This window comes from Leptidea sinapis, chromosome 26 (genome assembly GCF_905404315.1).
Source record: "Leptidea sinapis chromosome 26, ilLepSina1.1, whole genome shotgun sequence".
In the NCBI taxonomy this organism is placed as follows: domain Eukaryota; kingdom Metazoa; phylum Arthropoda; class Insecta; order Lepidoptera; family Pieridae; genus Leptidea; species Leptidea sinapis.
In genome coordinates this window covers 4,937,903-4,959,496 of record NC_066290.1, presented here as the reverse complement: position 1 = coordinate 4,959,496, position 21,594 = coordinate 4,937,903, and the positions used below count along the sequence as shown (strand labels likewise).

The 21,594-nt window shown below is 43.8% G+C and overlaps 1 protein-coding gene across 1 annotated transcript; it reads left to right on the top strand.

The window, feature by feature from the left end:
* Positions 1–4,453: 4,453 nt before the first annotated feature.
* On the top strand, positions 4,454–20,087 carry LOC126972595 (uncharacterized). The gene is made up of 6 exons (XM_050819450.1): positions 4,454–4,620; positions 5,115–10,606; positions 10,772–12,715; positions 13,525–15,937; positions 18,169–19,926; positions 20,065–20,087. The coding sequence occupies exons 5-6, from the start codon at positions 18,843–18,845 to the stop codon at positions 20,085–20,087; spliced, it is 1,107 nt and encodes a 368-aa protein (XP_050675407.1). The 5' UTR covers positions 4,454–4,620; positions 5,115–10,606; positions 10,772–12,715; positions 13,525–15,937; positions 18,169–18,842.
* The last annotated feature ends 1,507 nt before the right edge of the window (positions 20,088–21,594 follow it).

The following is a 21,594-nucleotide window of genomic DNA, read 5'->3' as shown; positions in this document are numbered from 1 at the left end:
CCTCGATCATCTCGCAATAGACAGCATCAATATTTTGTCATTTCTGTACGCTAATCTATGATCGGCTTGGCGTTGTCATGGCAACATATTTATTTTGTTAGATAAATAATGAAATCAAATTAAATGTTATAATTCATGATTTCTTAACTGTGGTGTGTAATTCTATGATTTTTTTACTTTCGTAATTAGTGCATTTTCCCATAACACAAGGCGGCATTTTAATGTTATACCTATATCAAATTGTAAGCAATTCTGTCAACAACAAACGCGTGCGTACCGTTTTCGTATCGAGAGAGCGACTACGACCCCATGCGCCAATTGACTCAATTTAGGCGATTGATTTTCGGCGCGGTAGTGACATATCTACCTCTTTTAATATTATAATTATAATCATTGGCGAAACACAAACAACTTCAAAATTTTGACCTCAAAACCTAGCGCTGTTGTACAAAAGCACAACTAGGTACAGTTCATGCCTAGCTTGCTGGAAAACCAATGCACGCCCCTGATATTGAATGCAGCACCTTATAAACTAATTTGTTATGGATATTACAGCCATTGTAAAATACTCTATTTGATTAAAAAGAGTGGCCGTTGAGTTTCTTATATTATGTTCTTCTCGCGAGCTCAACTTTTTACGAACAATTTATGGTAAATTCAGTAATTTAAAAGAAATATTTGTAGTGACGCTTCAAAGGTGCTAAGTCTAAGCCTAATTGAATAAAGTTTATTTGACTTTATAGCTTAATTATTCTCGTGAATACCGATAAATCGAAAGCACTAACGCTGCACTGCGCGTCTAATTCGTTACCTACCTATCCATCCCTATGATGTGCCTCTTTATTAAAATCAATGATATTATAGTATTGATTAAAATTATGTTTTGGCGGAACAGCGCATGCAATGCAATATGCCAAGCGTTGCCACTTGCCTGTGCTGGCAAGGCGTTTACATACCTACGTTTTATTTTAGAAATTAAAGCTTTACTTGTTTTTGAAAATTAACAGAGATTTTAATTGTAGGTACTATAATATGAATGTCAATTAAAATCCCCGTATAACTAAAAATTTAAGTTTGGGTAGGTATCTTAAGGTATCTAACTAACGTTCGTTACCTAAATCTATACATAAATAATAATATAGCAAGTTCGTTGTATTCAATTCTCCCCTACGATGCAGATGTGGGAATGTTCGTTATTTCCTATCAACTTATAAATACGGCATCAATTAACAAAACGAGTTCAACCGGCAGCCTGCCGCGGCCCCGCGTCGCCTGCCCCACAGTTGCCTCCGTTTATCGACCCGCGGGCCTGTGCCCTGTCACCGCGCGTCGCGCACCGCAGGGCGCTGATGCGGCCGTGTGTTATGAAGGGATGACGTCACAATAGCGATGTCCGCCATGTTGTTTCTTAGTATCTGACGTGTGACGCATTACTCAATGTTAAAAATGCTACATAAATATCAACCTTATGACACAGTTAAACGTACTAAAACATAAAAGTTGCTATGCATAAGGCCTAATTAGGTTGATCTACAAATACGTCATTCGAGGAATTTGATATTTATTCATGCAGCAATGACTAATATTTTTATTAACCTATTCCAAATATCAAAACAATCCAATCAGACGTAATTAACGAATAAGTACTTTCATTAATACAATTTACTATTCTCTTTAGCTACTTAACTATACTTTCTACCATTAATTAGATAAGGTAATTAGATAAGATAACCTACCTAATATAATAATAGGTATTATGTTTGCTTTTTCTACTTACCTAAGTACTTATTTGCTAACTAACCGATAACATTTATATTATACATAGGTAGATACCTAGTTGGTTTGGTATTTATTAGGTAATTGCCTCGTTATTGCTTACTAGTTAATTATATTAACCTACCTACCTAGTGAACATTTAACAACATACTCTTAGTTTATAGTTTCGTAAAATACTAGGTAGGTAGGTACCGTTATAACGTGTGTGGCGATATGTTTCGTAAATTAGAAATTCTAAAAACGTATTTAGTAGAAACAAGGTTGTAGTTACCTAAGTAAAATTTGTATGCAGGTAAATATTAAATGCTACTAGGTACCTACCCATACAAATTACAAAGCGTAGGGTAGACAACAGCACCCTCGTGACTCGACCACTAACCATTTCAGAAAGAGGAATTTATACCTGGCTATTTGTGGCTTACAGATACATTTTAAATGAGCCAATAGATATCTAACCCACCTAGGTACCTAGACAACGTAATTCACAAAACTGTATTTATACCTAATATACTTACATATAGGTACCTACCTATTAGGAAATAATAAAACGACATGACTTATGACATACTTACCTAGGTATACAAATCTTTAAAGAAGCGGTTTAGTGTTAGTTACTTTATCACGTAAGAACCTAACCTGTAACTACAAGGATAGTCAAAAATCTATGGAAAACAGTTTACTGTATATTTTATGGAGTGTACCTATTAGGTATTATCATAATATATATAATGGTATAAAAAAACATCAATGATTGGTAGCTAGAACTAGAAAGAACCTATCTACATACTTCTCTTAACCTACTTAAGTAGGGAGGTACCTACTTACAATAGTTTCATTAATTAAACGAATGAGTGGAGGTCGACACTAATTCCCCTTCGTATCCTTAACTATTTAAGTATATTATAGATCAAGTAATAGTACAACTACTTACTATATTGTTATTTCTTGGTGATTGATAAATCTAACTAGGTACATACCTATCTACATTTTATTCATGCTGTATGGTAGGATTGTCCCGAGGTACGCATACGATTGGAGAGAGAGAGTTTAACAATTCGATTAACTGGCATTCTCAAAATACAAAACCCGGTATGCAGGTAGGCTATTTTCTCTACAGTGATAGGTAGAAGAATACAATAAACAAACCAAAATACCTATTAATGTCTTATTTCATTTATCTCCAGATCGCGCCTCTAGGCATCTGTCGATAGATAAATGCCAAAAGACTACATTTAAAAAAATCGACTTATAAAACTCAAAAGTATAAAATAACTTAATAGGCAAAGATTTTATTTAACACAACTCTTATGCAAACCTGATACCATTAATATTAATAAAATACTACTATTGATAGGGTGCCTGCCCGCTGGTTTTGTTCTAGACGAAGCTATCTCCCTCAGTGTCACGCGTAGCGAATGTTAGCTACCTGCTATTTACATTTTGCTTGGCACCCAATAGTTCGACTTTTAAACAGAAAAAGTTCGTACTGTATTCTGAGAATTCAATAGGTACTATAATCGGAAGAAACAGGGAAGTAATGGTCAAAGGAAATCACTGTGCTAAGGACACTACTCAGTACTGAGTGCAGCCTCCAACGGTTAACGATATAAACTTATTTCATTTAATTTATTTTTGAATTAATACATAGATAGGTAGTAAGTAGAAACGGGAATTGAGGCTTTTGTGTAGGTAGCTAACTACCTACACAAAAGCCTCAATTATTTGTACCTAAGTACAAATAAATAATCACAGATTACCTATCTACTGTATAGATGAAAATGAACCTAGGTAATTAAATATATAGGTTGGTAATTAAATGATGATTTTAATGTTACACCTACCCTACGCCTATGTAGGACGAAGATTTTATCAAAATATGATGTATCATGTACCTTTCTGTACCTAGGTACTTCTGAAAGTGGTCGTACCTACCTACATAGAGTATTATTGTTCTGTCCTACGTAGTATTTGGTTCAAATTAATAGTAGGTCTAAGTAGGTAAGTAGTGGTAGTTGTACTAAAACACTAATCAATAATAATTTCTTGAATAATATTGCATTTTGGTAGAGACTGGAGAGCACATGAGTAATTTTAAATTTACTCATGTTCTGGAGAGGTCGAAGCTAGGGTTACCCCTCTTAAGTCTTTTGTGTAGGTACATAGAGTAACTAGGTACACAATTTTGCCTGAAAATATTTTTTTCATTACTAAAGTAATGAAAAAGTTAAAAGTTGCTTAAAAGCAACTTTTAACAATTATGCATCATAGCTAAACTGATAAGTAAGTACTTTTAAGATCATTAATTGGTAAGTACTTATAACGGAAAATCAGAAATCGAAAAATATCTAAACTAGGTATATTGTAGCTGTGTCGTTCTGTTCACAGAACACTTTTACTCTGTTCTGTTTTACGCAAAAATACAAAAGAACCACAGTTTTCTAGTACCTACTTAACTCTTGTACTTGTTGTGTGTTCTTACAAGAAAAAGGCATAATTGAAACGAACCTCTCAGAATAACATTTTGCTATTCTCTCTCTGAATAATAATTTAATACTCGAAATATAGTACACGTACAAGTCGCAACCCTAGTCGAGCCGTCGGCCCGTCGAGTCCGCAGCGGTTGAATAAGCACGCTATCGCTATCTCGCTCGGATCGATGATTTCCGCCATTTTATTTCACAACTGCGCAGTTTCATGGCCTCTTGGCGTCAGGTATATAAAGCGGCCATGACGTCAGCGCATGACTTATTTCAATTTATCGTGGTGATGTGAAGACGTGTGAAGTGAAGTTCAACTGTTCTACAATTTTTCCATTGGGCGTTGCCAAAGGTTTATTGGATGCAGGTGTGTAATATTTCCCACACGCAGTTATTATATTAAACCTACATAAATTAAATATGGGTTATAGTGCACCAGAAAAACGTGTTGTTGAATTTTGTGAAAGTAAAACTGAATCCCTATCAAATTGGGTACGTAAAGTTAAATCTAAATCTTTATGCGCAAAGACAAAGAGAAAGCGTGACTTCAGAGTAATCGCCATTTTGAGCAACTCATTGATCCGCGCTGAAAGTGAGCTTCTTTCTAAACAAAGAGAACGTGCTAGAAAATGGGCACAGATGCAAGCTGATCTCGGATTAACTACAAAAGAAGAGGAATTTGCCAAGCAGCAACGCGAGAAAATAGATAATATTTGGAAGAATGATCTAAGGGGCCTAGATAGTTTTTTTAGAGAATTAGACAATGTAAAGCCATTAATAAATCCAGTAGGCTGAACACCTTTAGGTAATGTAAATTGTCTTTGTATCTGTGATATATGCAAGATGTTTTCTAAATTACAGTCCCATTGCGTTTCGCGTGGGCCTGCATCCAACGGCCGCCATCTTGGTTGCCGCGGGCGCGTACTCGGAGCTAGCTACGAAATGGGTTTGTAACGGTATCATGCATTTTAATTTTAATTAGTATAAATTTAAATTGTTATTAACTTGTTATTAAATATTTCAGTTTCTATTTTCAAATAGTAGATTGGAATTAAAGTTTTTATTCATATTGAATAGGAAATATTGTAACATATGTTTAAGTATGGAAAATAAATGATTTTTGACAAAGTGTAAACTTAATTTCATTTCAATCTCATTTTTGTTTACTGAAATTATACCCAACGTGTATTATTACATGAGCAACGTCTTGCGAAGAATCAACATGGCTGTCCGAGTTCCTGTCACGCTGCATAGATTTTAGAAAGTCGAGTCGGAGCTCGCGTGACTGCGGCTGGTGTCTGTCGAGCTGACGTAAGAAACTGCAACGCGTGCGCATTATGTATGGCCTCAGCCTCCACTGTCCGGTACACAGCCCACATCTAGGTAACGCTAGGGAAATGTGTAATTATATAACCGTTAAACATATTATTATCCTATATTATGTGTCCCATAACGGGACTTGTTTCTGTTAACTTAACTTTTGAGAACAGATGCCAGGCAAAAGCGGACGAAACACTGAAACTATCCGAATTACCCAACCCTGTGCTAAGACCACTTGGCAGTTTTAAAATGAATTGCTATGTATCATGATGCAGGTTGGTGAGTTAACTTCAATATATTCTATGTACTTGGAGGGGCCTTGATTGCCTTGTCCATTAAAACAAGGCTATGTGTTGAATAAGTTTTAGGAATGTCACACTCCTGCTGCATCAATGAAGCTTGTTAATTTTCAATACTGATTAAATTAAATAATATTTAAACTTCGGGAACTATTGTGGAATATCAAAAGTAATATAAGATTATAATGCAAAAATATCTAAATACCATGTCAATTGGAAGGAGAATAAAAGTACTTGTTGTAAACATAGTAAGTATTCCTGCAAAGCTTATCATATAACTACTTACCAAGAAATTACACTTAGTCGCTAATATAAGTTAAATTGAATAAATGTTTAAACCTTTTCATATATTACATATTTCTATTTAATGCATTACTAAAAAATATTGAGAAGTTATTATTAAGACACTGAAAATATGAGAAATTGGCATAGATCAACTTAAAATGTTATATTGACTTTGTTGTGTACTATTCACAGCTTACATCTTGGTGCTGTGGTGAAACAAGACTGCTTAACATTTAATATATATTGGGCCCATGTGGAACCTTCAGGATGAAGGAATCACTGCAGCCCGCTTGCTGTCACCACGTACCACTAAGCAGATGAGTTGTAACAGTAATTTAGAAAGGACTCATTCCTTCAACATGGTATTATTAAAACTATGTATGTTAATGTATAGGTAAGTGCGTTTACTAATCGCAATATTGCCTACATAATAGTCAATTTTCGTATAAAGTCAGTTAAGCAATCATCTAGAGATTAAAATATTTTAAATTTTGTATGATAAATTTAGTGTACAATTTTTACTATATACATCTACTGGACAAATTAAATTCCTTTATTAAATTGAATCTTCACAAAGCTTTGAATTGTTAGGGCCTATAAAGGTTTTCTTTAAGAATTTTTCAGATCAAATCAAATTTTTATCACTGTATCTGTGAGTTCCTCATAAATAAATAAAGAAATACATTTCATCAATTCATATCATCAAGATTCTACTTACAATTAAATGGTGTACTGCAAAATATCTAATTGTGTTGAACAAGCTGTTGCACAAGGAACTTTTAAACCTTCACTGTGGGCTATGTACTGGTTTTGGACCATAATATGAAAATGATGACTTACCTTACATTATGCAAAAAATTAACTCTTTCTCCAAACACTCATTATATGAGCTAAAATTGGCTGGTATGAATTTTTTCTGATTATGATTTGCTGGATATGAAGAACACAAAGTATTATTGCCTCATCTATGGAGACAAAATCTGAATATTCACTGTTGTATGAGCTTATATTTGCTGACATTAGATACTTTCCTATGATTGAGATTTGCTGCTGCTGAAGAAACCATCGTATCACATCATCTATGTAGGCAAAATCTGAATATTTAGTACTGAAGTCTATTAATTAAACATAATTTATGTGAAAATGACCCATCTGTGATCATGGTGATGATTCCTACACTGCAGTGCACACCTGTACTGCACTATGAAAATGTCTGGAAAGCTTGACAAGTTTTTGTAATATTTGAGATCCTGATAAGCTGAACATTAGTCTGAAGCCTAGATTGAGAAGTGGATCTTGCTGAGGGTTAACAGGAGCGCAGTCTGTGGTACCTACTGTACCTATACAGTTGATAATCTTTAATTTCAGACATCATAAGTAGGTACTAAATATAATTTTGTGACATCTTCCAATGTATTTTGCTAATATATGAACAATATTGATTACAATGACATACAACAAGAAGTACTTACATAATTAATGCGAATTAATTATTATTTTCAATAAGAGATGAGTGACTATAAGGGAAGAAGTGAGAGGTATGTACTGACTGCTGATAAACATTGTAATCTTGTTGTCTTAAATACGAGAATCTTTCTTTTTGATTTAATTTTAATACTTACTCTGCTAGGTAAACATTTTAGTAGCATAGATAATATTCGGAAAGCTTGCAAACCAAAACAATGGACGGGCCGGTTTTCTTTAACCAGTTCGTGTTGAACACATATAACATTTATCAAATCTTTGGTGAATGGTTTTCTTGCCACCGCCTTCAAGGATCTAAATGTTTCATTGGAATAAAGGCAACAGAACTGATGTTGCAGACACCTAGAATAAAACACAATAATATAGTTGCTATCATTTGCACGTGTCAGAATATGCTGCAATGCATTAAAAAAGGAGGCCTAAATTAATGGAGAAAAGGTACCATTTCAACTAATTATAAACATTATGTTGACTTCAATTATTTATTACATTCCTTTTGTAGGCATACTTTGTTATAGGTTAAAACAATTGCAGCTAGATATATATTACATACATACATATATAGTAGGAACTATTACCTACCACGTACAATATTTTGTTTTAATGATCAATCAAAAAAAATGCTCCACAATTTTTTTTACTGATTTAACAAATAAAATATGGTTTCTATGTATAACGAAGAACTTTCAAGAAGAGGAATTTAAATTTTGAATTAGATTATTACTATATAATAATCGGCATTATAGCTAAGATTGCAATGAAGTATCTATCTACATAAAATAAAAATACTATAACAAGACAACTATTCTGGAACAAATGAAAAGGTAGGTCAGTGTGATATAAGACCAATGTGATCTTGGGGGGCTGTATGTAGGTACATACTAGACACGATTTTTATATTCTTATACTTGTACATAAGTAAAATAATATTAAGTATTCATGTATAGTGGATGTTTCTGTGAGTCTTGCAGCCAAATCGATGAATAACTTTGCTCGTCTCCCGTCAGATAACTGGTGTCATCGAAAGTTTTCTGCAGCTAGCTACTAATGCTGCTTCTTATTACTGTTACCAGTCCCAACAGCGCTGAACATAAAATGAACTACCTACGTTTACTCGACACCAACCATGTGGAGTCATACCAACATTCGATATGCAAGTAAATTTGGAATGGACAAAAGGTACATTTGACGATTTATGCATAAAAACTAATTTGTATTTAATTTTGAAGTAAAAACAGTTTCAAACTATATACATATTACATACTCTATAGTAGGAACCATTACCTACCTCGAATATTTTTATTGATCAATCAATAAATTGCTCTGGACATATTTTTCCTAAATAACAAACAACTATCACAAACAGAAATTTAAATTTTGTATATAAGTATAAAATAAGATTGCAATGAACTACCTATCTACATTTAAAATTAAAAATTTTGAATAACTTCAAAACATAAGCCTGAAAGTTCTGAATAACTTAAAATAAACAGAAGGTAGGTTGATGTGATGATATAAGATAAATGTGATTTTTCGAGGTAGATACCATACTAGACTGGACTTTTATATTATATAAAATTATATCTATCTATGGTGGATGTTTTGTGCACTCCTGTAGCTATATGGACGAATAACTTTGCTCGACTCCTGTCAGATAGCTGGTGTCATCGAAAGTTGTCTGCAGTTACTGCTGTTGCTGCTTATGACTAATCTGTCTAAAAGCGCAGAAATTAAAATGATCAACATACCTACGTTTACACGTCCAGTCATACCTAACAACTTTCACTGTGCAAGTAAATTTGAGACCTAAAGGAATGGATAAAAGGTACATTTGACTAATTATCTATGCATCAAAACTGTATAAAGCCCGGTATCCACCAAAGCGGAGAGGAGAGAGAGAGAGATTTATTTCGTTAACCAATCTGATTTCGTTAATTCCAATATCTTGGGTGGAAATTGATCAAGCGAAGAGGAGAGATGTTTAATTTTTCTTTAGAATTTTGAGCCGCGTGCAGCGATCAAGTGTCTCTGCAGAGCGGAGATGCGTGTAGGCAAGGGGGCCCGCCCCCTTCCCGTCTGCCTTCTCCCCGCGCCTCGCATACCCGAAAACGTTGTTAAAAGCACAGCACATCTCTCTCTTCTCCGCTTCCTTACATATAACCTGACAGATTCGCGGCTTATCTCCTCTCCACTTTGGTGGATACCGGGCCATATGCTGTTGCGTGTATTTTAGTTTCTATTTGTAGGTAACTACCTAATTAAATTACACAAGTGTGTAAATAGTCTTTGTTATGCTATTATTATGTTGTTGTTAAGGTTTGCATTGAATCATAGAATTTGAACCACCTTGAATAATATCTGTAAAATATGAATTATGATAACGTGTATTTACAATATTGCACTGCAGTTTTTCCGAAATGATATTACTTATTAACAACAATAAAACCAAAAATACTTGTATCAATATAGACAATGGCAGAAGATTACTATAAATATCGCAAATAGAAAAAAATGCAGTTAATAATATGTATTTCAAACTATAAAACAGTGCCTGCAAGATATAATGAATGATAACTATTCCGGAACAAGTGAGAGGTGTAATGTGTGAGTGACCAACATAGCAACATGTCCCATGTTACAAATCAAGCCGACGAATAATAATAATATTAAAATGTTTAACAATTATTACGGTAATTATATTTTCCCCTCATAATATATTTAGGCATTGGGAAGACCTGGACACGTGGGATTTCTAACTAGGTATACCCTAGATAGAATACAAGAAATAAATTATCCACATATTGGAAATACCTACTGCTGAGGTTACTACACACCATGTATCTACCTACAATTATTATAAAAATATTCCTGCAAGCGATTGAGTGATGTTTTTTGCTGTGGACTTTCGGGACCGATGATAAACATGGCTGATTTTTGCAACCTGGGTTAAGGATAAGTGTTCAGGTAATTATTGTATACATACCAAATTAGAGGCTACTAATCTACAAATCTCGTACTGGTTTCAAATATAAAAATCTAAGAAAACAATATGTTCTAAAAAATGAAATATAATAGTACAATTTTCAGTAGCGACAGGATGCAAAAAGATAATTAACTTAATCTTTCTAGGCTTTGCAAAAGTAGAAACATATATGAATGGCGTCACGAATGGAATAAATACATTACTACAGTGAGAAATATTACGGTACCTATCCGATATCGCTTGATAATCTAGGTATGCCTATGTAATATTTATGTATGCGATTGTCGCGTTACGCACACGAAAAAAGTAGATTCCACTACAAAGGCAAAAAAGTAAATGAATGTTACACTAATTCAACTTGTGCGTCAACACTATTTATATTTGCATGGTTATGTCAGCATGATTAACTGTGCATGATTGTCATCCTCTTCTTAACAGGTAATCGACGTTAAGAAGATCGACGCCTCAAAAAATGACGTCACCGTATCGTCATCATATAACATATTGCCCCTCTTCACTCTAGGAGTCGCATGTTTAGGAAAGTCATCATTGTCAAGACTGCAGCTGGCTCCATAAGATGCAGCGGTTTTAACTCACCACAATTACAATATTACTACATACAACGAAACAGCCAGCGGTGCTAAAGTTAGTCTGTAAACCGGCGTTACTACTAATGCTTGTCAACAGCCCAATTAACTATTCAAGTGAATGATTCATAGACAAGCGGCAAGATCTACGGAAATTTAGATGAAATGAAGAACCTGATGGCAGTGATCAGAAACTTGTATTTACAGTATGAAAGCGGGCCCGGCATTACTACAAGAGTACTTTTATTTATAAGCCATTTCCTTATAGAATAGGGGTACTCATACAGCCGGCGTCACCTCTTGAATACCAGTAGCTGCGAATGCAAGCAGGGGTCTACTTCGCGAGGTGAAGCTGTGGGGTAGCCTGACATCGGGTTTTTCCTTCATTACGCGATTATAAGCTAGCATCAGCTCCTCTGGCGAAACTTTCAAACATTGCTCTTCGAACAGCGGGTGGTCTGCTTCACATCCCTATATGAAGCTGCGGATGACCTACACACGTCTGGTATCACCTTCACACCATAAGTTGAACTAAGAGTGGACTATCAACTGGTATCAGCTGGTTCTGCTTGTCAACAGCAGATGTACACTTAGTGATACCTCGGTTGACGCTACATATTGTATACTTTTTTTTATATTAGCCTATTTTTTCTAAAATTGTTCGTAGACTGAAATTAAAATAACACAGTAGGTATAGTTTCATAATATTATGTATTGCGAAATTTGATAGCCGATGGGTGACTTGGCTTTAACGGGAGGCTTCGCCTTAGGGGTTTTTTTAATGATAGTAAGGGACGAGATGCAGGACGGTCAGCTTATGGTAACTGCTCAGGATTCTTGCAAACCCCAAAAATTCTGAGCGGTACTACTCTAGCGCTCGTCACCTTGTGACAGATGTTAAGTCACATTTGCCCAGTAATTTCACTAGCTGCGGCGCGGGCGCCCTTCAGACCGAAACACAACACTGCTTACACATTGGCGAGGCTGCACTGGGTGAATCGTGCTTGTCAGCAGGCTTCAACTTCCCTGCGCGAAAATAGTCAGCGGTTGGGGGCCCGTCAGCAACCTCCAGCTTCACTGCAAGATGCCAGAAAGCGGATGGGAGCCTGTCAGCAGGCAATACTTCACTGCGCGTTGCGAGAGAGTAGGTGGGGACCTGTCCGCAGGTTTCAACTTCACTGCACGTTGCGAGACAGCGGATGGGGGCCTGTTAGCAGGCTTTACTTCATTACGCGAATATATTCGCTAGATGGAGGCCTGTCAGCAGGCTTTTAACTTAACTGAACGTTGCGAGAGAGCGGATGGGGAGCCTGTCAGCAGGCTTCCACTTCACTGCACGTTGCGAGACAGCGGATGGGGAGCCTGTCAGCAGGCTTCCTCTTCACTGCACATTGCGAGACAGCGGATGGGGAGCCTGTCAGCAGGCTTCCACTTCACTGCACGTTGCGAGAGAGCGTCTGGAGGCCTGTCAGCAGGCTTCAGCTTCACTGCAAGTTGCGAGACGTAAGACAGCGGAGGGAGCATTAGCGGGCTCCAGCTTCACTGCACGATGCGAGACAGTAGAAGGAGCCTATCAGCAGGCTCCAGCTTCACTGCATGTTCCGAGACAGTGCAGGGAGCCTATCAGCGGGTCTAGCTTCACTGCACGTTGCGAAACAGTGGAGGGAGCCTATCAGCAGGCTTCAGCTTCACTGCACGTTCCGAGACAGTGCAGGGAGCCTATCAGCGGGCTCCCGCTTCACTGCACGTTGCGATACAATGGAGGGAGCGTATCAGCAGGCTCCAGCTTCACTGCATGTTCCGAGACAGTGCAGGGAGCCTATCAGCGGGCTCCAGCTTCACTGCACGTTGCCAGACAGTGGAAGGAGCCTATCAGCAGGCTCCAGCTTCACTGCACGTTCCGAGACAGTGCAGGGAGCCTATCAGCAGGCTCCAGCTTCACTGCACGTTGCGAGATTGCGGAGCGAGCCTATCAACAGGCTTCAACTTCACTGCACGTTGCGAGACAGCGGATGGGGAGCCTGCCAGCAGGCTTCAACTTCACTGCAAGTTGCGAGACAGTGGAGGGAGCCTATCAGCAGGCTCCAGCTTCACTGCACGTTGCGAGATTGCGGAGGGAGCCTATCAACAGGCTTCAACTTCACTGCACGTTGCGAGACAGCGGATGGGGAGCCTGCCAGCAGGCTTCAACTTCACTGCACGTTGCGAGACAGTGGAGGGAGCCTATTGGCAGGCTCCAGCTTCACTGCATGTTGCGAAAGAGCGTCTGGAGGCCTGTCAGCAGGCTTCAGCTTCACTGCAAGTTGTGAGAGAGCGTCTGGAGGCCTGTCAGCAGGCTTCGGCTTCACTGCAAGTTGCGAGACGTAAGACAGCGGAGGGAGCCTATCAGCTGGCTCCAGCTTCACTGCACGTTGCGAGACAGTGGAGGGAGCCTATCAGCAGGCTCCAGCTTCATGCACGTTGCGAGAGAGCGTCAGGAGGCCTGTCAGCAGGCTTCAGCTTCACTGCAAGTTGCGAGACGTAAGACAGCAGAGGGAGCCTGCCAGCAGGCCTCTCAGCAGGCTCCAGCTTCACTGCACGTTCAGAGATAGCGGAGGGAGCCTATCAGCAGGCTTCAACTTCACTGCACGTCGCCAGACAGCGGATGGGAAACCTGTCAGCAGGCTTCCACTTCACTGCACATTGCGAGACAGCGGATGGGGAGCCTGTCAGCAGGCTGCAACTTCACTGCACGTTGCGAGACAGCGGATGGGGAGCCTGCCAGCAGGCTTCAACTTCACTGCACGTTGCGTGACAGCGGACGGGGAGCCTGCCAGCAGGCTTCAACTTCACTGCACGTTGCGAGACAGTGGAGGGAGCCTATCAGCGGGCTCCAGCGTAACTGCACGTTGCGAGACAGCGGATGGGGAGCCTGCCAGTGGGCTTCAATTTCACTGCACGTTGCGTGACGGCGGACGGGGAGCCTGCCAGCAGGCTTCAACTTCACTGCACGTTGCGAGACAGTGGAGGGAGCCTCTCAGCAGGCTCCAGCTTCACTGCACGTTGCGAGATACCGGATTGAGCCTATCAGCAGGCTTCAACTTCACTACACGTTGCGAGACAGCGGATGGGGAGCCTGTCGGCAGGCTTCCACTTCACTGCACATTGCGAGACAGCTGATGGGGAGCCTGCCAGCAGGCTGCAACTTCACTGCACGTTGCGAGACAGCGGATGGGGAGCCTGCCAGCAGGCTTTAACTTCACTGCACGTCGAGAGACAGCGGGTGGGGATCCTGCCAGCAGGCTTCAACTTCACTGCACGACGCGAGAGAGCGTCTGGAGGCCTGCCAGCAGGCTTCAACTTAACTGCACGTTGCGAGAGAGCGTCTGGAGGCCTGCCAGCAGGCTTCAACGTCACTGCATGTTGCGAGACAGCGGATGGGGAGCCTGTCAGCAGGCTTCAACTTCACTGCACGTTGCGAGAAAGCGGATGGGGAGCCTGCCAGCAGGCTTCAACTTCACTGCATGTTGCGAGACAGCGGATGGGGAGCCTGCCAGCAGGCTTCAACTTCACTGCACGTCGCGAGAGAGCGTCTGGAGGCCTGTCAGCAGGCTTCAGCTTCACTGCACGTTGCGAGAGAGTGTCTGGAGGCCTGCCAGCAGGCTTCAACTTAACTGCATGTTGCGAGACAGCGGATGGGGAGCCTGCCAGCAGGCTTCAACTTCACTGCACAACGCGAGAGAGCGTTTGGAGGCCTGCCAGCAGGCTTCGTCACTGCATGTTGCGAGACAGCGGATGGGGAGCCTGTCAGCAGGCTTCAACTTAACTGCAAGTTGCGAGAGAGCGTCTGGAGGCCTGTCAGCAGGCTTCAGCTTCACTGCAAGTTGCGTGACGTAAGACAGCGGAGGGAGCCTATCAGCAGGCTCCAGCTTCATGCACGTTGCGAGAGAGCGTCTGGAGGCCTGTCAGCAGGCTTCAGCTTCACTGCAAGTTGCGAGACGTAAGACAGCGGAGGAAGCCTGCCAGCAAGCTTCAACTTCACTGCACGTTGCGAGAGAGCGTCTGGAGGCCTGTCAGCAGGCTTCAGCTTCACTGCAAGTTGCGAGACTTAAGACAGCGGAGGGAGCCTGCCAGCAGTCTTCAACTTCACTGCACGTTGCGAGACAGTGGATGTGGAGCCTGCCAGCAGGCTTCAACTTCACTGCAAGTTGCGAGACGTAAGACAGCGGAGGGAGCCTATCAGCGGGCTCCAGCTTCACTGCACGTTGCGAGACTGTGGAGGGGGGAGCCTATCAGCAGGCTCCGGCTTCACTGCACGTTCAGAGACGTGCAGGGAGCCTATCAGCAGGCTCCAGCTTCACTGCAAGTTGCGAGACGTAAGACAGCGGAGGGAGCCTGCCAGCAGTCTTCAACTTCACTGCACGTTGCGAGAGAGCGTCTGGAGGCCTGTCAGCAGGGTTCAGCTTCACTGCACGTTGCGAGACAGCGGATGGGGAGCCTGTCAGCAGGCTTCAGCTTCACTGCACGTTGCGAGAGAGCGTCTGGAGGCCTGTCAGCAGGCTTCAGCTTCACTGCAAGTTGCGAGACGTAAGACAGCGGAGGGAGCCTATCAGCAGGCTCCAGCTTCATGCACGTTGCGAGACAGCGGATGGGGAGCCTGCCAGCAGGCTTCAACTTCACTGCACGTTGCGAGAGAGCGTCTGGAGGCCTGTCAGCAGGCTTCAGCTTCACTGCAAGTTGCGAGACGTAAGACAGCGGAGGGAGCCTGCCAGCAGCCTTCAACTTCACTGCACGTTGCGAGAGAGCGTCTTGAGGCCGTCAGCAGGCTTCAGCTTCACTGCAAGTTGCGAGACGCAAGACAGCGGAGGGAACCTGCCAGAAGTCTTCAACTTCACTGCACGTTGCGAGGGAGCGTCTGGAGGCCTGTCAGCAGGCTTCAGCTTCACTGCACGTTGCGAGACAGCGGATGGGGAGCCTGTCAGCAGGCTTCAACTTCACTGCACGTTGCGAGAGAGCGTCTGGAGGCCTGCCAGCAGGCTTCAGCTTCACTGCACGTTGCGAGACGTAAGACAGCGGAGGGAGCCTATCAGCAGGCTCCAGCTTCATGCACGTTGCGAGACAGCGGATGGGGAGCCTGCCAGCAGGCTTCAACTTCACTGCACGTTGCGAGAGAGCGTCTGGAGGCCTGTCAGCAGGCTTCAGCTTCACTGCAAGTTGCGAGACGTAAGACAGCGGAGGGAGCCTGCCAGCAGGCTTCAACTTCACTGCAAGTTGCAAGACGTAAGACAGTGCAGGGAGCTTATCAGCAGGCTTCAACTTCACTGCACGTTGCGAGACAGTGCAGGGAGCCTATCAGCAGGCTTCAACTTCACTGCACAATGCGAGAGAGCGTCTGGAGGCCTGTCAGCAGGCTTCAGCTTCACTGCACGTTGCGAGACGTAAGACAGCGGAGGGAGCCTATCAGCAGGCTCCAGCTTCATGCACGTTGCGAGACAGCGGATGGGGAGCCTGCCAGCAGGCTTCAACTTCACTGCACGTTGCGAGAGAGCGTCTGGAGGCCTGTCAGCAGGCTTCAGCTTCACTGCAAGTTGCGAGACGTAAGACAGCGGAGGGAGCCTGCCAGCAGGCTTCAACTTCACTGCACGTTGCGTGAGAGCGTCTGGAGGCCGTCAGCAGGCTTCAGCTTCACTGCACGTTGTGAGACAGCGGATGGGGAGCCTGTCAGCAGGCTTCAACTTCACTGCACGTTGCGAGAGAGCGTCTGGAGGCCTGCCAGTAGGCTTCAGCTTCACTGCAAGTTGCAAGACGTAAGACAGCGAAGGGAGCCTATCAGCGGGCTCCAGCTTCACTGCACGTTGCGAATCAGCGGGCTCCAGCTTCACTGCACGTTGCGAGACAGTGCAGGGAGCCTATCAGCAGGCTTCAACTTCACTGCACGTTGCGAGACAGCGGATGAGGAGGCTGTCAGCAGGCTTCAACTTCACTGCACGTTGCGAGACAGCGGATGGGGAGCCTGTCAGCAGGCTTCAGCTTCACTGCACGTTGCGAGAGAGCGTCTGGAGGCCTGTCAGCAGGCTTCAGCTTCACTGCAAGTTGCGAGACGTAAGACAGCGGAGGGAGCCTGCCAGCAGGCTTCAACTTCACTGCACGTTGCGAGAGAGCGTCTGGAGGCCGTCAGCAGGCTTCAGCTTCACTGCAAGTTGCGAGACGTAAGCCAGCAGGCTAATACTTCACTGCACGTTGCTAGAGAGTGTCTGGAGGCCTGTCAGCAGGCTTCAGCTTCACTGCAAGTTGCGAGACGCAAGACAGCGGAGGGAACCTGCCAGAAGTCTTCAACTTCACTGCACGTTGCGAGAGAGCGTCTGGAGGCCTGTCAGCAGGCTTCAGCTTCACTGCACGTTGCGAGACAGCGGATGGGGAGCCTGTCAGCAGGCTTCAACTTCACTGCACGTTGCGAGAGAGCGTCTGGAGGCCTGCCAGTAGGCTTCAGCTTCACTGCAAGTTGCAAGACGTAAGACAGCGAAGGGAGCCTATCAGCGGGCTCCAGCTTCACTGCACGTTGCGAGACAGTGCAGGGAGCCTATCAGCAGGCTTCAACTTCACTGCACGTTGCGAGAGAGCGTCTGGAGGCCTGTCAGCAGGCTTCAGCTTCACTGCACGTTGCGAGACGTAAGACAGCGGAGGGAGCCTATCAGCAGGCTCCAGCTTCATGCACGTTGCGAGACAGCGGATGGGGAGCCTGCCAGCAGGCTTCAACTTCACTGCACGTTGCGAGAGAGCGTCTGGAGGCCTGTCAGCAGGCTTCAGCTTCACTGCAAGTTGCGAGACGTAAGACAGCGGAGGGAGCCTGCCAGCAGGCTTCAACTTCACTGCACGTTGCGAGAGAGCGTCTGGAGGCCGTCAGCAGGCTTCAGCTTCACTGCAAGTTGCGAGACGTAAGCCAGCAGGCTAAAACTTCACTGCACGTTGCTAGAGAGTGTCTGGAGGCCTGTCAGCAGGCTTCAGCTTCACTGCATGTTGCGAGACGTAAGACAGCGGAGGGAACCTGCCAGAAGTATTCAACTTCACTGCACGTTGCGAGAGAGCGTCTGGAGGCCTGTCAGCAGGCTTCAGCTTCACTGCACGTTGCGAGAGAGCGTCTGGAGGCCTGCCAGTAGGCTTCAGCTTCACTGCAAGTTGCGAGACAGTGCAGGGAGCCTATCAGCAGCCTTCAACTTCACTGCACGTTGCGAGAGAGCGTCTGGAGGCCTGTCAGGGAGCCTATTAGCGGGCTCCAGCTTCACTATACGTTGCGAGACAGTGGAAGGAGCCTATCACCAGGCTCCAGCTTCACTGCACGTTTCGAGACAGTGCAGGGAGCCTTTCAGTAATCTCCAGTTTTACTGCACGTTGCGAGTCAGCGGATGGGGAGGCTGTCAGTAGGCTTCAACTTCACTGCACGTTGCGAGAGAGCGGATGGGGGAGCCTGTCAGCAGGCTTCAGCTTCACTGCACGTTGCGAGACGTAAGACAGCGGAGGGAGCCTGCCAGCAGGCTTCAACTTCACTGCATGTTGCGAGAGAGCGTCTGGAGGCCTGTCAGCAGGCTTCAGCTTCACTGCAAGTTGCGTGACGTAAGACAGCGGAGGGAGCCTATCAGCAGGCTCCAGCTTCATGCACGTTGCGAGAGAGCGTCTGGAGGCCTGTCAGCAGGCTTCAGCTTCACTGCAAGTTGCGAGACGTAAGACAGCGGAGGGAGCCTGCCAGCAGTCTTCAACTTCACTGCACGTTGCGAGAGAGCGTCTGGAGGCCTGTCAGCAGGCTTCAGCTTCACTGCACGTTGCGAGACGTAAGGCAGCGGAGGGAGCCTATCAGCAGGCTCCAGCTTCATGCACGTTGCGAGAGAGCGGATGGGGAGCCTGCCAGCAGGCTTCAACTTCACTGCACGTTGCAAGAGAGCGTCTGGAGGCCTGTCAGCAGGCTTCAGCTTCACTGCAAGTTGCGAGACGTAAGACAGCGGAGGGAGCATTAGCGGGCTCCAGCTTCACTGCACGATGCGAGACAGTAGAAGGAGCCTATCAGCAGGCTCCAGCTTCACTGCATGTTCCGAGACAGTGCAGGGAGCCTATCAGCGGGTCCAGCTTCACTGCACGTTGCGAAACAGTGGAGGGAGCCTATCAGCAGGCTTCAGCTTCACTGCACGTTCCGAGACAGTGCAGGGAGCCTATCAGCGGGCTCCCGCTTCACTGCACGTTGCGATACAATGGAGGGAGCGTATCAGCAGGCTCCAGCTTCACTGCATGTTCCGAGACAGTGCAGGGAGCCTATCAGCGGGCTCCAGCTTCACTGCACGTTGCCAGACAGTGGAAGGAGCCTATCAGCAGGCTCCAGCTTCACTGCACGTTCCGAGACAGTGCAGGGAGCCTATCAGCAGGCTCCAGCTTCACTGCACGTTGCGAGATTGCGGAGCGAGCCTATCAACAGGCTTCAACTTCACTGCACGTTGCGAGACAGCGGATGGGGAGCCTGCCAGCAGGCTTCAACATCACTGCACGTTGCGAGACAGCGGATGGGGGAGCCCGCCAGCAGGCTTCAACTACACTGCAAGTTGCTAGACAGCGGAGGGAGCCTATCAGCAATCTCCAGCTTCACTGCACGTTGCGAGACAGCGCAAGGAGCCTATCAGCGGGCTACCGCTTCACTGCACGTTCCGAGACAGTGGAGGGAGCCTATCAGCAGGCTCCAGCTTCTTTGCACGGTGCGAGACAGTGGAGGGAGCCTATCAGCAGGCTCCAGCTTCTTTGCACGTTCCGAGACAGTGGAGGGAGCCTATCAGCAGGCTCCAGCTTCTTTGCACGGTGCGAGACAGTGGAGGGAGCCTATCAGCAATCTTCAGTTTCACTGCACGTTGTGAGATAGCGGAGGGAGCCTATCAGCGGGCTCCGGCTTCACTGCACGTTGCGAGACAGTGGAGGGAGCCTATCAGCAGGCTCCAGCTTCATTGCACGTTGCGAGACAGCGGAGGGGGCCTATCAGCGGGCTCCAGCTTTTCACTGCACGTTGCGAGACTGGAGGGAGCCTATCAGTAGGCTTCAGCTTCACTGCACGTTGCGAGACAGTGGAGGGAGCCTATCAGCATGCTCCAGAGAGACAACGGATGGGGAGCTGGAATATATATTTTGATTATTATTATTTGTGTTATATCTTATTAATAATGTAGGTATATAAAGTCATGAAAGGATTTCTTTGAAAAAAAATTGGACAGTATTACAGGGTGAAATTAATTGATAAAAATGTTTGTAAGTGAAGTCCGAAATTTAACGAAACATTAGTATGGTAGGTCAAATGTGTTCTATTTTCAGGTAATTGTAATAATCAATATTATAACGAAGGGTACATCACTACGAAATAATAAATGTGGCTTTTAAATGGATCTATAATGATTCCTGCTAATCAGGATATTTGTCTTAATTTCGTTTTTCATTACAAACAGCCGAGGGCCAGTGTTTCTTATGATTATTAACAAAATGTTGATAAGGCCTGTAAATAAAAAAGAGCTCTTTAAGGAGGTCATAAGATAAATGGAAATCTCACAGTGGTAAGTATGTTAGGTATAGTTTTTTTTTTCAGGCATAAGCACCTACACAAGAAAACTATTGCTAATTATAAATGAGAGAACTAATGAAATTGACTTCCGCTCATAGTGGGTGGTTAGTATGTTAGGTATAGTTTTTTTTCAGGCATAATTACATACACCAGGAAACTACTGCTAATTAAAAATGAGAGGTCATAAGAACAAGGAAAGAAGATACCGATAAATGACGAAGAGCAAGGCGTAAAAGAAGAAAGAAGAGCAAGATCAAAATGCAGATGTAGAAAGAAGAGTTAGCAAAACGCAGATGAACTAAGAAGAACAAGATGCAGGTGAAGAAAGAAGTACAAGATGCAGGTGAAGAAGAGCAAGATGCAGATGAAGAATGAAGAGCAAGATGCAGATGAAGAATGAAGAGCAAGATGCAGATGAAGAATGAAGAGCAAGATGCAGATGAAGAATGAAGAGCAAGATGCAGATGAAGAATGAAGAGCAAGATGCAGATGAAGAATGAAGAGCAAGATGCAGATGAAGAATGAAGAGCAAGATGCAGATGAAGAATGAAGAGCAAGATGCAGATGAAGAATGAAGAGCAAGATGCAGATGAAGAATGAAGAGCATAATGCAGATGAAAAATGAAGAGCATAATGCAGATGAAAAATGAAGAGCAAGATGCGGATGAAGAATGAAGAGCAAGATGCGGATGAAGAATGAAGAGCAAGATGCGGATGAAGAATTAAGAGCAAGATACGGATGAAGAATGAAGAGCAAGATGCGGATGAAGAATGAAGAGCAAGATGCGGATGAAGAATGAAGAGCAAGATGCAGAAGCAA